Below are 14729 nucleotides of genomic sequence, written 5' to 3'. Positions count from 1 at the left end.
CCAGGAGCCACATGTTGAAGACACACATCAAACACAGGCGACGTAACGGTGCTCACACGGACTGCGTGGACACGGCTATGTGCAGCACTGTACACTCAGAAAAGTGGGCTTCCGCTTTATAACCAACCACCTTTGTCACACACACACTGAACGCCTCCGTCGTGATATGGTTTTATGCGAATGCTGATTAGCCTAGCCACCAATGCTAGTTAGCAAGCAAACGTTTGCTTGTGGGTATTTTCTTCCCATCCCCGCCATCTTGGGCCAAGTCAAGCAGCCATTATTTTATGCAACCCTAAAGTGGTAACGAGTGTGTGTTTGTTTCCATCTCGATAATGTCAGCTAAGTGGCGTCGTAGCGGTTGTGTGTGCGAGTAAAGAAAGGGGGGAGAAAACCGCTGGGGCAGTTAGCCGCTATATGCTAACAGAGTGAGCTGACGCACCAGCCAAAGTAACTGCCGTTATAGAGGATGGGACGGTGGTTCAGTGGGATACAAGCGGCTCTGTCAACTTAACGTTACGGAAGTGTGTATTTAGCTTCCATTAAAGCTTATAATAATTTACCTGCGAGCTACATGTAACAGTAAGATAGCAAGGTGTTACATTTGTGCACCTCACCTTAGGAGCCCTTTAGTTTGGCTCCACCACACAGCAAATGTGACCAAGTTAAAACATTATGGTGTCTTCTTCACACATGCCTGCCTCCCCTTATGGACCATTGTGTTCATAGTGATATGTATGTTATAGCAAACACGTTTACATACAAAGCTTTCACCTAGCATGCTACCTATTCCTTCAACAACCGATGACACAACTGATTTTATCAGGGTGTGGATACATGGACACGCACAGTCCTGCAGTTTGACTCTCTAGGCCCGTTTAATTTTGATTTAAATGTCCTGGAGTTGATGTGTCTGAGCTCAGCAGTGCAAGTGTGGCTTAGTGTAAAGGTGCATAAATGAAAGCTGCCGTTACAGTCAGTGTGGTTCAGGTTAAAGTTGGGGAAATGGAGGCTTGTGTGTGTCGCCGCTAGCCGTGTAGCAGGAGCAGCGCTGGGAGGTCTGTACCACTTATTTCAGGTGGGTTCTGCACTAATGAGAGGAGATAACCGAGAGAGGCATACCTTTAACAGCAAGGCCTTCGTTCTGGCGCCATCTTCTTGAAGCCTATGAAATCCAAACAGTGAACTGCAAGTAGAGGACAGACAACACACAGGCGGTTCCGTATTACTTGGGGGGGCTAATCGGTATTTGTTGTGTTCAAACTGCGCGAACAAAGGTACATATAGCAGAAAAGAAGCGGGTGAGGCGGTTCACACAGCAGATGCGCTAACCTGTCAGTTCCCACCAGGCTCTCTTTTTCTTGCGCTGTTAGCTTCGGAAAGTCCTCTTCGATATCAGTCGCTGTTCTCGACGCCATTTTCTCCTCGTCATTACCAGCAACGCCGAGACTCCGGGCAGCAGCAGAGGCAGCGGCGGTGAGCGACACTCCGCACGATTTCATGGGAAAGACACGGGACGATCGACGGGACCGAGTAACTCCGGGCAAAATGCAATAACAACGAAAGAGTTGCACGCCTATCCAGGACTAAAATGGGGCGTAGCGTAATTCTTGCCAAATCCTCAAGGAAATGATCCCTTCAAGTTACCTTCCACACTCCTCATTGTACATCACAACACAGCGTGTATTCCAGTGCCAGTTTGTGCATGAAGTTGATGTCACGTTGGGTGTTAGGAGGGAGTGTTACTTGGTAATATCGCAAACTTCCCCAACCATCGGCTCAAAGTTGTTGTAATTGTGTCACATAGGCAAACGCACGCCGCCACCGTCGGCACGCCCTCCGTCCGCCCCGGCCAATCAGCAGCCGGCGTGTGCGGTCACGTGGCCGTCTCCAGTTGATGTGTTGCGAACACGCGGACGAACACGCGCGCGCACACATCGAACGGGCGCTCCAAGGCCCGCCCCCGAGGCCTGCGATTGGTTTCTCGCGTTATATTATGATTACGTAACTGTATTTCAGAGCAGCCCATTGGTCAGGACAGCTGTCATGTTTGTCTGTGGGGGGGCTGTCAAGGATGTTTGTTGCAACGTTGCACATAGATAGATAGATAGATAGATAGATAGATAGATTTTTTTTTATATGTGATATAATATTTATATGAGATTTTTTTATTCATCAAACCAAAGGCCAAATCACATAAATAAATTATTATATTATTATTATTATTATTAAGGGACACTCAATCAGGCAAGGGACTGTACTTTACTTGTAAGGGGGGAGGGAGTGGTGCAAAAAGGGGGAGGTATTTTAAATATTTTTTTAAGCACCGAGAAGAGACATGCTTTTTTATTTTTATTTTCTCAAGAGGGGCAGGGTTCCCACACATTTTCATGGATAAAATTTCTAAACTTTTTCATGACTTTTCATGGACACAATATAAAGAATTTTATTTTTCTTGCCCCACTTGTCTCTCGTTTTTCAAACATATCTGATTCAAGCTCTTTTCAAACATAATGTCAGCTAACTGGCATAGTTTAGTAGCGATTTATTTCAAACATGTAAGTAGTAAATAAACAAATTGTAAGACAAAAAAAACCCAGGTTGCTAAAGGAAGCATGGAAACTGAAAACAACATATAATGATTTGATTTACATGGCCAAAAAGGAGTGGGAGGAAATACAAACTTATTTATTTACACCCCTTCTCCATATATTAATAATAACCAATTATGTAGCTCCCCATCAGTATAAAGCTGTAGAATACTTAATTCTCATGTTCTAATATATTAAATTAATTACCAATAATATTTGTCTTACAGCAAGATATAAAGAATTACAAAAATACTGAAGATAAGATATCCTTTATTTATCCCACAGCAGGGAAATCTGCAGCATTACAGTAGCAAAGGGACAGTGCAAACAAGAAGCATCAGAAAAATAAAATACAAAGCAATATCTAAGCACATAAAATAAGTACACTGTACAAAAGCAAAGCGTAGTATAATAAGCCGACTATAAAAACACAAAGCAGTGTAATAAGGAGGCAACAAAAAGAAGCAGAATATAATGAAGAGACAGACTGAATGGCTGATTTTATGTTATTGACCGAAAGAAGTGTAGATATTGCAAACTTTAACAATACTGATACAGACAGGGAGAGATGAGCTTGAACAAATTTTTTCTTATGTTACATAACGTGATAGGTTATCCATGGAGGATCATTTTCACAATTTCATCATACACAAAGAAACTCAAACTTTTTCAAAACTTTAAGTGATTTTCTAATTCTAATTCCATGACTCTTCCAGGACTGGAAAATTCTAGTGTGATATTCCATGACTTTTCCAACTGTAGGAATGCTGGAGGGGCACACAGAATTAAATCTGTGTATTTTGTATTTATTTTGTAGAGGCTGTGAAAACATAAATTATTATTTTTGAACACATCATGTGCAAAACATAATTAAATCTGAGCTTAAAATAATGATATTCCATCAAAATGACATTATTCTGTGTCTCATTTAAAAGCCTTAAGGGTCAAAATTAAACAAATGAAAAAACAAAGTCACATTCCAGCCACACTGCTCCTCTGATAAGTTAAGAACAGTCCCTAAGTACGAAACAAAGTAAAATATAAGACATAAATAAATGCAAACCAATCAGCTAGACCACACACTAACATTTAGACTTGTTCATAATAGTGTCCAATGTGCATTTGTTGTCATCTCATCTGCAGGTTTTGTGTCCATGACAGTTTATGGGTTTAAGCCAGGTTTTGTTTGGCTTAACCTCCCACTGCAGACAAAACTGTAACTTGCTGAATAAGCATTATCATATTATCAAACAAGTTCTGCACACTAACCATTACATATTAGTACACATGGGAGGTAATGCAATTATGTCATAATTAATCTGTTGTAATTAGAATTTAATGGCATTGTATTCAACAAAATAAGTTACTAAGGTTTACTATGGTTAACCCTTATTTCAGGGAGGTCTCTTCTTCATGGGCACATCTGATGGTGAAGACTGCTTGGCCATATTTCTTAATACAGCTGAGAAGAAAACATTGTACTTGTGACATTTACTTTAAGGGGTGGTTCAGATTTTTAAAGTGGGGTTGTATGCGGTCCTTATCCATAGTCCTTATAGCCTTAGTCAGCGCATCCCCAGTTCAGACAAGCAGGCTGGAGTCTGACACAGAAGATGAGCAATATACCGCTGTGAATGGGGGTCAGCAACAAAATGTATTTTAGCCACCTAAAAAAAGCAATACTAATAATACATTTTATCTGTAGAGCACTTTTCATGGTACTCAAAGACGCTTTACATTTGTTAAAAACAATCATAAAATACACACAACTTCATTCACACATTAAAAGCCTTTTTGAAAAGATGAGTGTTGCTGAGTGATTTGAACTGGCAGAGGTCGGTGCAGTCTCAAATGTGTTTGGTGAGAGAGTTCCAGAGGGAGGGGCGGCTATGGAGAAGGCTCTGTCACCTCAGGTTTGGTGCTTGGTCCTGAGTGGTGGAGTCAGGAGGTTGGCATCAGAGGAGCGGAGACTGTGGGAAGGAGTGTGGCGGTGGAGCAGGTTGGTGAGAGGGGAAGCCAGTGGAGGTTCTGGGGGACAGGGGTGATGTGATCATGGGAGCAGAAGAGGTCTGGATGTATTGGAGTGTAGGACTATGGATAGTGTACCATAAAGACATATAGAATATTTGTTTAAGTGTACAATATATTGTGAGTATTTTCACTGCTTTACCTCTCCATCAGACAGCCTGTTCCAATGGGAAAGCCATTAATGACATCAGTTCTGCCTCTATGCTCTTGTCAAAGCCACCAGACAAAACAGTCATTTTAGCTCACTGACCACAGGAGCTGCTGGTCGACCACTACTACGATCAGTTAGTTAGTTTGTGTTACTGTGTGACTTTGGTGAATCTGAACTAACTCTTTTAAATATCAAAATCCCATAATAACACAAACAAAATGACTGATCGAGGCAGTGGTAGACCAGCAGCTCCTGTGTTCAGCAACGTTAAACCATTATCTTTCTCAATGGAGTCTGGATTGGAAGAGAGCAATAAGACAGCCTAATTTTCCAGCACTAAATCACTGTCTGACATTAAGGTAAAGCAGTGAAAATACTCTGAATATAACACACACTTAAACTAATATTGATTTTTCCAGGTGGAACTTTTTTAGGTGGCTTGAAGACGTTTTGTTGCTGATCAGGGACGTGCTGACTGACATCTACTGTCTGTGGATAAGTACTCCTATACAATCCTACTTCAAAAAATCTGAACTATCCCTTTAAAATAGATGTTTAAAACACAGTATTGGTACAATTTTCCCAATATCTGTGACAAACCTCTATATCTGAACTTTAATTACTGGAGCATTTGAAGATAATCAACAGTCAAACTCCACTGTTGATCCTCTGAAAATGTCTCCACATTACGTTCTATGATTGATTTGTTTCAGTTATCAGCAACCATATAAAAATACACCTCTGAACAATATTAACCTACCACAGATATCCATAGCACATCACCAAAATATATGTTGGAAAGGAAGCAAGATGGACCACAAAATATAAGGTAAGTCTTTTGTAAACAAGCAATGTTAATTTGCTTTTAATATAGCAGTTTTTTTCAACCATCCCATAATTCCTTTTCCTAAACCCACAATCACTTGAACAAATATGTTTTTTATAAAAGCAGATATTTCTGTCAGGGAGAGTTTATCTGTTAGAACAGACAAACGCTGTAGCCTAAATGTGCTAGGCTACTCATCTGTTGTTACCTCCGCCAAGGAGGTTGTTTTTTTATTTAGTGTATCATGGTTATGAAACATTTTCCCATTTAGAATAGGTTTAAAATAATTCTGCAGGTTGATCTAGATCTAAGTTTTATTTCAGTATTTTTATGATTAAACTTTTTATTGCTTTTTCAGCAATTGAACAAACATGACATTACAAATGTAGAAACAACATTCAAGATTAAAAGAAATAATTATAATAATAATGATGATAATTAGGAAAAAAGAAAAGGTCATGCACATTCTTCTTCTTGCTCCTTTCTTTGTTGTATCTCTAACAGATATCATCCTCCCTAAGCCCCAGCCTTGACATTTATTACCTCCGCCAAGGAGGTTATGTTTTCGGCGGCATTGGTCAGTTTGTCTGCAAAATAACTCGAAAAGTTCTGAATGGATTTTGATGAAATTTTCAGGTTGATAAGGGGAACAAATGATAAAATTTTGGTGGTGATCGGTTGAAGCAAAGTGGATAAAATAAGAAAATGGTGGGAAATCCTTGGTGCTTGGTGGAGGTCTGCGCTCTCCGAGTGCTCTAGTTTAGATATTTTTTTAACCTCCTGACACCTGAACTTTTGTTTGGTATGCATTTTATATTTTCCCCAACTATCTGGGATCAGTAGGACCTGATAAGTATAATGATAATGATGATAATAGATGATAATAAAGTCCTGATGTCTTCAAATGAGCCCTTCTTAACTAACAGCATCTTGTTACTGTTGCTAAAATCAGTCAAATTTTATGTCACACCAAACTGCAAACATCATTAATCATAAATAAACAAGTTTCAATCATAAAATGTGTTCAGGTTTTGGATCTTGTCTACTTTTATGTCAGGATCTGCTGCAGACTGACTTGGCAAAGATGGCTGCCATCTTGTTTTTACATGGATTAGTGTATTGTGGTCTTACTACACTAGATGGCACAGAAAGTGTCCACAGACGAGGACAACAGGTCTGAGTTAAGCAGAGTTACGTATAACATCCAGTAATGTCTCAGAAGAATGTTAGATGTATTATTAATTGATTACAGTTGTTAGTAGTATTCCTAGATGTACAGTTTTGCTTGTTTTTATTTTAATATCTTTTAATAAATCTGCATCAAAATCAGTTTTATTAGCAGAGAAAGTGTGCATGCATTCAAGGAATTTGACTCCAGTTTTTGTTACTGTCAATGCACTTACACAGAAGTAGAGCTAAGAGCTATAAACAAAGTTGCACTTCACCACAATGATATTCTCACACATGAACCACTGTCTGCCCAGCTTGACTCAGACAGGCAAAGCTCAACCAACACCAGTGACAAAACTGTACAAACAAGTGTTAAAAACATAGGATAAAAAGCCAAATTCATATCATCATTGCAAAATTTTAACAAAATATGATTTTTTTTTTAAATTGGGAAAATATGATCAAGTTACAGATGTTTTACTTATATATATAAACTTCTTCATTCATTAAACATAATCGGAACCCATCTACCAGATCTGCCTCCAGGGGGGATTTTAAATACCACACAGAAAGAGCAGCTTTGGAAAGTCAGCCTTTTCCAGTCGGACAGGACACACCTGAAACACTGTACACACAGACCTCAGGAACATCACGTCTCTGAAGTTATTCTCCAAATCAATAAAACGGTGGTTACTGGACAATCAAACATGTTGTCGTGATCTGAATCAGAGGTTATGTCCTGGTTTTCTTACTGTATGTTAGGACCTATGTGCTTTTGTACAGTACTTTTTCCTTAATGTGCTTTGGTTTTATAGTGATGTCACTGTCTTGCTAATTGTGCTTGTGTGTTGTTGTCCTTGCTTATGTGCTTTGTGCTTTTGTGCTTATGTGTGTTTGTTTGTGGCTGTGTGTTTTGGTCTATGTTGTGTTTTATGTTGTACTTTTGTATAGTACGTTCTTAATGTTTTTTGGTTATACGGTTATGACATTGGGTAACACTTTACTTGAAGGTATCTACATAAGGGTGACATGACACTGTCATAACTATGACATGACACTGTCATGAACTTATAAACATTATGTTTATGTCATAAACATTTATGACTGCTGTCATTAAGTGTCATTCGGTTTTTGTAATGACAAGTTGATATTGTTTGGGTTGTCTTGATTATGACAACTTGACATTAATTAAAGTGACATTACCAGAAGTTGTCTTTGTCATGACAACTTGACATTAAATTTGTTTGGGATGTCCTTATAATGACAAGTTGACATTAACCAGGATGACATGACCAGAAGATGTGTTTATCATAATAATAATCATTATGTCAACTTGTCATAAACACAAAAATATGTATTTCTTGTTAATGTCAAGTTGTCATGACAAAGACATCCTCTGGTAATGTCGTCCTGGTTAATGTCAAGTTGTCATAATAAGGACATCCAAAACAAATTTAACGTCAACTTGTCATGACAAAGACAACTTCTGGTAATGTCGCTTTGATTAATGTCAAGTTGTCATAATCAAGACAACCCAAACAATGTCAACTTGTCATTACAAAAACCAAATGACACTTAATGACAGCAGTCAAAAACGTTTATGACATAAACATAATGTTTATGAGTTCATGACAGTGTCATGTCATAGTTATGACAGTGTCATGTCACCCTTATGTAGATACCTTCAAGTAAAGTGTTACCTGACATTGTTTTATTGTTTTTGCTTATGTGCCTTGTGATGTGCTTTTGCCTATATGCCTGCTCTGTGCTTATATGCCTGTCTATCAATTCCTTTTTATCTGTGCTTCTGTGCTTTTGTATGTTATGCTAATGTCTTTTTCTTAAATACAAATATACCATCAACCTGTCAGTGACTGCAGATGAAAATGAGCCTGTATGGCAAAATAAATCTGGCACATTATGTGACTTAAGTGATCATGTTAATTAATGTGCACCGTTCCTTTCTAAATAAAATAAAATAAAATAAACATAAAAGCAAAGACAGCCAGGATAAACAAGTCGAGTATGGAGTTATTAATTTAACAAGCTGCTTAGAACAGTATAAACAGCAGTATTTACAGACATAAAATCATAATGACTATTCTCTCTGTTCAAATCATCATTGTTATTATTATTATTATTATTATTACAATTACAGTGATTATGTTGAGGATTATTATGGTCTGTATCTCGGTGTCTCTTTTAGCGAGACCGTCAAATTTATGCAAATGACGCCGGACGTGAAGGCAGCTGAGGACAGAGCAGCACTCCAAAATGGCGAACCGCGACAAGGGTAAGCAGCGAGCCTATAAACTAATTACATCTCTGTGTGAAGCGGGACTACAGCTATTCTCAGCATGAAACAAACAGGAGACATGTCTTGACAGTTTTATCTTACATTTCTGAATCTGTAAACATCCGTCCTCCCTCCCGACATGTCCAGAGAGCAGCGTTTACAGCGAACTTTCCAACTGTCGCTTAGCTTTAGTTGTGTGATGCTAACTTCTTGTTCAGGCCTCAGAACTTTACTAAGTTGTGGATGGAGCTAACAGAGGAGCTAATGCTAACTGCAGCTGTCGTCTTCAAACCCCTGGGACTTAAACACGAGCTGTTTATTACTTAGTTGTGGCTGTATAGTGTTTAAAATGTTAAGTTTATAACAATAGATTAATTTAATGTGGCAGTGCTGCTTTTAAACGTGCTTCATAGCATCATGACTATGTTGCTAATGTGTGCTTTTCATTTAGAGCTGGAAGAGGAGATTTACGACAAGGTCGTGGACCTGACAGAATATGCCAAACGGCAGCGATGGTGGAACCGGCTCTTTGGGAAGAACTCGGGCCCTGTAGCAGAGAAATACTCGGTGGCCACTCAGCTAGCCATAGGAGGAGTGAGTGGATGGTAAATATTCTTCTTCGTCATGCTTTGTGCTGCCTTCAGGTGCTCCTCGGTAACTCTGCAACTGTGTGTTAGAAACATTTTGATTGGCTCAGAAGTAGTTGCTAAATCAGGTGTATAACACATGGCACCTGGAGCCTTGGATTAATGTCTGATTCACCTTCATCTCATGTTGTCCCTTTCTATTCCTACAAACAAATTCACCCCCCTCTCTCTGAACATAAATTCAGGTCTGGGTGTGACTCTGGACTGTAATTCTGACCCTGGAGCAACATGTAGAGAATATAGTCCAGTCCTGTTTTTACCAGCTGAGGAATATCTCCAAATGTAGGTCACTTCTGTCCTTCAGTAACACAGAGGAAATCATACATGCTCTTATATCCTCCCGCCTTGATCACTGTAACGCCTCGTTCACCTGCCGAAACAATCACACCAAACATCAGCTCCAAAATTCAGCAGCTAATGATCCTCACACATCACACCTATTTTGGCCTCCCTGCGTTGGCTCCCAGTCTCTTTCAGAATTCATTTTAAAGTGTTTTAAATAACACAAAGGGCTCTCGATGATCTAGCACCAGAGTATATAACTGAGCTTCTCACACCGTACTGTCCAAACAGGCCCCTCAGGTCTGCTCATCTAACTATCCAGAGTCCAGGTTAAAGACAAAAGGTGGTCGAGCCGTCTCAGTTCTTGCTCCTTGGCTTAGGAACAGCCTCCCACTGAGCATCAGATCAGCTGACTCTGTTCACGTCTCTAAATCTCGTCTGAAAACTTACTCCTACAGGACGGCCTTTCCTGACAGTTGATAGACTTATTGTGTGTGTGTGGGAGTGTGTGTATGTGTGCAGCCATGATTACATGTCTGCATGCATACAGGTATATATGTGTGTAAGTGGATATGTTGGTGTAGGTGTATGTATATGCTTCTGTTTTATTAGTATCCCGTTCAGCCCAAAAAGTGCTTTACAAATGAAGTTATTACTATATTATTACTGTCTGAATGGAGAGGGCTCCTGACAGTGTACTGTATATTCTGCCAGGCATTCTGCTGCTGCAGCATGAGTGTGTCCTGCAGTGGCGTAAGGTAGTTACCACGGCCCCAATGCACGCTGCTGTGACGGGCCCTAGTGCATGTTACCTACCAGTTATAAAGTATACATGCACACACCAGCTGTTTATAAAAAAAGTCAAATGAATGTAATTTAGGGAGCTTTGCTGCTTTTTCCTCCTTTTCGTTTCTCTCTTGTTCGTTCTTACTGCTACTTTTCTGTTTAAAAGGCTCGACTGCTCGCTGGACCTGCAGATGAGCTCAGCTTGTCATTCTTGACAGATTTTGCACCTAAACTTGCTCGTGTATCGTATTGAACACAGGTGTAGCTATGAGGTGGCATCTGAATCATTCACAAGCTCAGACAAGCTAGTTATAAAAATAAATTCCATGCTTTCTACCTTTTTAGATTGTATAAATGTGCAGTTGGGGTATCAGGGTATCATACTAAACAGTGTTTTAGTCATAATTTAAATGTTCATTGTCGTGCAAACCTTACAGCGTTCATTTTAAGGCAAGATAAAACTCTCTTTATCCTGAGGGAGACTGCTGAGCAGCAGTTGCAATACAAAGTGGGAAAAGTGTACATATGAAAATTTAAGATAACAATATGGTACAACTGTGCAAGTAAGGTGCAAATCCAAAATGCATGCAGTGCCAAAATCAGGTTAACAGCAGGGATCAAATATGAGGTATAGGTAATGTAAGAGTACATATTCAATACATAACGTTCCTGATGTTTAGTTATAGTTGAAGTCATTATTTATTAGGGATGGGCAGATCCATCCTGCAGGATTGATACTTTAATACTCACAAGCTACTCATCTGGTATCGATTCCTTTAAAAGAATATCAAGAATATAATTGTATAAATAAAAAACATGGGTGGCTGCATCACTCCCGTGCTTAATGTTTGTGCCAAAGCAGCCCTGACATTTAGCCAGCCCTGGTCACGTGACTGTGGAGACCTGTGTGACATCACAACAGCCGCTCACAGTGGCACACTTCCACATCAGACATGTTGGAGACTGGTAGAAAGGAAACATAGCTTGGTGTGGTGCTGCTTTTCAGTCTTTAGATAGAAATACAGCAAGATGCACAATTTGTGACAAGAAAGTGCCACACAGCAGCAACAGACACACCCTGAAAGTTATAACAAGGCTGAAAACAAGATAACGACAATACGTTTTTATTATTGGTCTATATGTATTAAAAAGTATTATCATATAAAATTAAAAAAACTTTGTTATTGCCCAACCCTACTTTTTTGTCAGATTAACCATCATGCTCTCTCTGGATTTAATTTCAGGTGTGCAGGTTATCTCTTCCAGAAGGTTGGTAAAGTGGCTGCGACATCTGTAGGAGGAGGTCTTCTTCTGTTGCAGGTATTCTTTCATCACTGGGCGTTTACACATATGAGTAATAAGAAATGAGAAATATTTTTATTTTTTTTTTTTTTTTTGTGAATCTGCCTCTCATGTGTGTTTGATCTGCCTGACTCTTTCTCCAGATCGCTAACAATAGCGGCTACATCCAGGTGGACTGGAAGAGAGTAGAGAAGGATGTCAACAAGGCCAAGAAGCAGTTAAAGAAGGGCACCGATAAAGCCGGCCCAGAGCTAAACACATTTTTCGAGAAGGTATGTTTTTTTTTTAAGATATCCATCTGTCACACTTGAAAATGAGAAACCTGGGAAGTCCTGAGGTGTGTATCAGAAAGCTAGATTAGTGGGTTAGCGAGTTATGTTGAGTCAAGAGCCAGGGTTTTGTGTTCTGCGAAGATGGCTCTCTTTTAACCTGGTTAGATCACCATGGTAACTTAAGCTGCAGACCTAACCAGGCTGAGACCAGTTACACTCTTGCTACACCTTGATGTAGGGTGCTTCATTCAGCTGTGAAGGTGACTACAAAGACGTAGTGGGAGTGGGTAGGGTCCGGTTTTGGAAAGGGCTATCATGTCTGACTGAGGCTTTAGGGTTTGTCCAGCCAGCTAAAACTGCAAAATTCCTGCTTTGAGTTTGAGACCTTCATTGTCTATCATACTCTCTCTCTTTCTCCCACGTGTCCTGTCAGTATCTAAATTGTCACTGTTGATTAAAATATTGCTAAAAACAACTTTATAACTTAATCAGCATGGATAATTAGACTGTAACATCTCTGTAAAGGACAGGATCATTTGCAGTAAACCTCCTACAGACTGTGAGATTTTAGCAGCCTTATAAGTTTAGAGCAGCTACACTGCAACATGGATCCAGTAAATTTGGGTATGACAACAGTTTGATGTCTACAGACTGTTTGATGACAGTGCCTATTGAATCACAGGCTCCGACACACAACAGCTTCCCATAATGAGTGCTCTAGGATGCTGCACAGGTTATTACTTCTCCAACTGTGAAGCACAACATAGAGGCTCACATTAAACAATAACCTAAAGTGTTGTGGGCACTATATACTGCGATGTGTGTGTGTTTGCTACCTGCGATGTTGCTCAGCAGCCGCTATTTCCTTCCACGCTTTGTCCTTCTTTACAAGATCATGGTCAGAGCTGGAGGACACATCACACAGGCAGGGCTTCTGCTGCCACGACTCCACAAGGTTTTCATCTTTGCTGGAATCCCACACATTTCTTTTAGTGCGTTTTGCCTCCATTGCGAGCTGCTATCTGTCTGTTTGTTTGAGTTCAGTGCTGATAAGTACGTCATTTCATGCTGCATTTCTATAGGTGGTAACAGCAGTCACGCAGTGAGATGGTCATCCCAAATTTCTGATACTGTCAGACTTTTATCCCAGGCTGTCTTTGATCAATCGTGACAACGGCCATCCTTGAACATCTCTTACTGTGCGACATAGGACGATCGTTTTAGAGCCATGACCAAAGATACCACCATGTTTCTGTCATGATGATCATCTTTCGAGACAACCCATAATTGCACAGCGTATACTGGGCTTTAGTTATATGTGCTTTGTTTCCAGCCTCAGATACAGCCAAGGAAGCAGCTAACTGCAACAACACTTCGTTACAAGTTTTTGATAATATTGCATTTCGTTGTAGAATCAGAAAAAGCTTAATAACTTGACATTTGGTTTCAGTATTAAGTATGAATTATTTTCAGTCTGTAAATAATTGTGACTTTACACACTGAACCGTATTTTCTGTCTCCTTCAGTCCACAGAGTTTGTGAAGAAAAACATTGTCGTCACGAGTGGTTTCATCGGAGGATTCCTGCTCGGCCTGGCATCTTAGGCCCCGCCAAATGAGAAGAGTCTGTATTCCTCTGATGTTGAGGAAGAACTGTAGGGAAACATTATAAATCATTGCTGGAGGGTTTTAAAGTGTTTTGGCAGCGAGCAGCCTGTTTCAGATTAGTTTGTAGCTGTGTGTTTCTACATAAGCTGCACATCCTTTTGTCTACTTTAATACTGCACATGTGACGAGTACTGTCGATGTAATATGGGACTTCCTGGATAGACCAGAATGACCCTCTTAAAAACAACTCCGCTCTCCAGGCCAAATAATACTGATACATATCACGCTAAATTAATTTAAAAAACAGCGTAAAGGCCATGAGAATGTTTGTATTTATTTATTTTTACCAAACTGTCATTGTACCACAGAGAAAGATGATGCATTGTTGTCGCTGCCTTGTTGTGCACAGTTGAGCCGAGCATGGTGCAGCTAAGTGCGTTAGATTTAATTCACCTTCACGTGGCAGGTGGTGTCCGTGGGATTCCTCCAGTGCCAGTGTTGTATTTTTCAGTTCCAGGCGTCAGTAATCAATCATCTTGAGGGTTAAAGTGCTGATAGATTTAAGATTGTTATGCCTCTCTGAGAGGTGCCACATGTTGGATGGGCTCTGTCAGCCTCCCCCGAGTCTCTTTTTTTAAATGTGTTGTGTGCAGCCATAAATTGATGTGTTAAGTACTTAAAGCTGTGGTTTGTCTTCAATGTAAGTTTGATGACTAAGTAAAAATTACAACATGAGTTAAACTGTTTGTCATTTGTTTTATGACAGTTTAT

At 39.8% G+C, this 14729-nt stretch overlaps 2 protein-coding genes across 2 annotated transcripts in view; one reads left to right on the top strand and one right to left on the bottom strand.

The window, feature by feature from the left end:
- The window catches only part of kdm6a (lysine (K)-specific demethylase 6A), a 60934-nt gene extending 59105 nt beyond the window's left edge, over positions 1-1829 (bottom strand). The window contains exons 1-2 of the mRNA XM_078174725.1: positions 1333-1829; positions 1123-1186 (exon numbers count right to left, since the gene is read on the bottom strand). Coding sequence (XP_078030851.1) covers positions 1123-1186; positions 1333-1502 — 234 coding nt within the window. The 5' untranslated portion in view covers positions 1503-1829. The remainder of the gene's footprint in view (positions 1-1122; positions 1187-1332) is intronic.
- Positions 1830-5546: 3717 nt separating this feature from the next.
- On the top strand, positions 5547-14693 carry fundc1 (FUN14 domain containing 1). The gene is given in 7 exon segments (XM_033617056.2): positions 5547-5599; positions 8973-9027; positions 9029-9059; positions 9514-9667; positions 12022-12097; positions 12223-12351; positions 13878-14693. Coding segments are annotated over 7 exon segments (561 nt in total). The 5' UTR covers positions 5547-5561; the 3' UTR covers positions 13956-14693.
- Positions 14694-14729: the final 36 nt, after the last annotated feature.

This window comes from Epinephelus lanceolatus, chromosome 14 (genome assembly GCF_041903045.1).
Source record: "Epinephelus lanceolatus isolate andai-2023 chromosome 14, ASM4190304v1, whole genome shotgun sequence".
Lineage (NCBI taxonomy): Eukaryota > Metazoa > Chordata > Actinopteri > Perciformes > Serranidae > Epinephelus > Epinephelus lanceolatus.
This window is presented reverse-complemented; position numbering and strand designations above follow the sequence as displayed.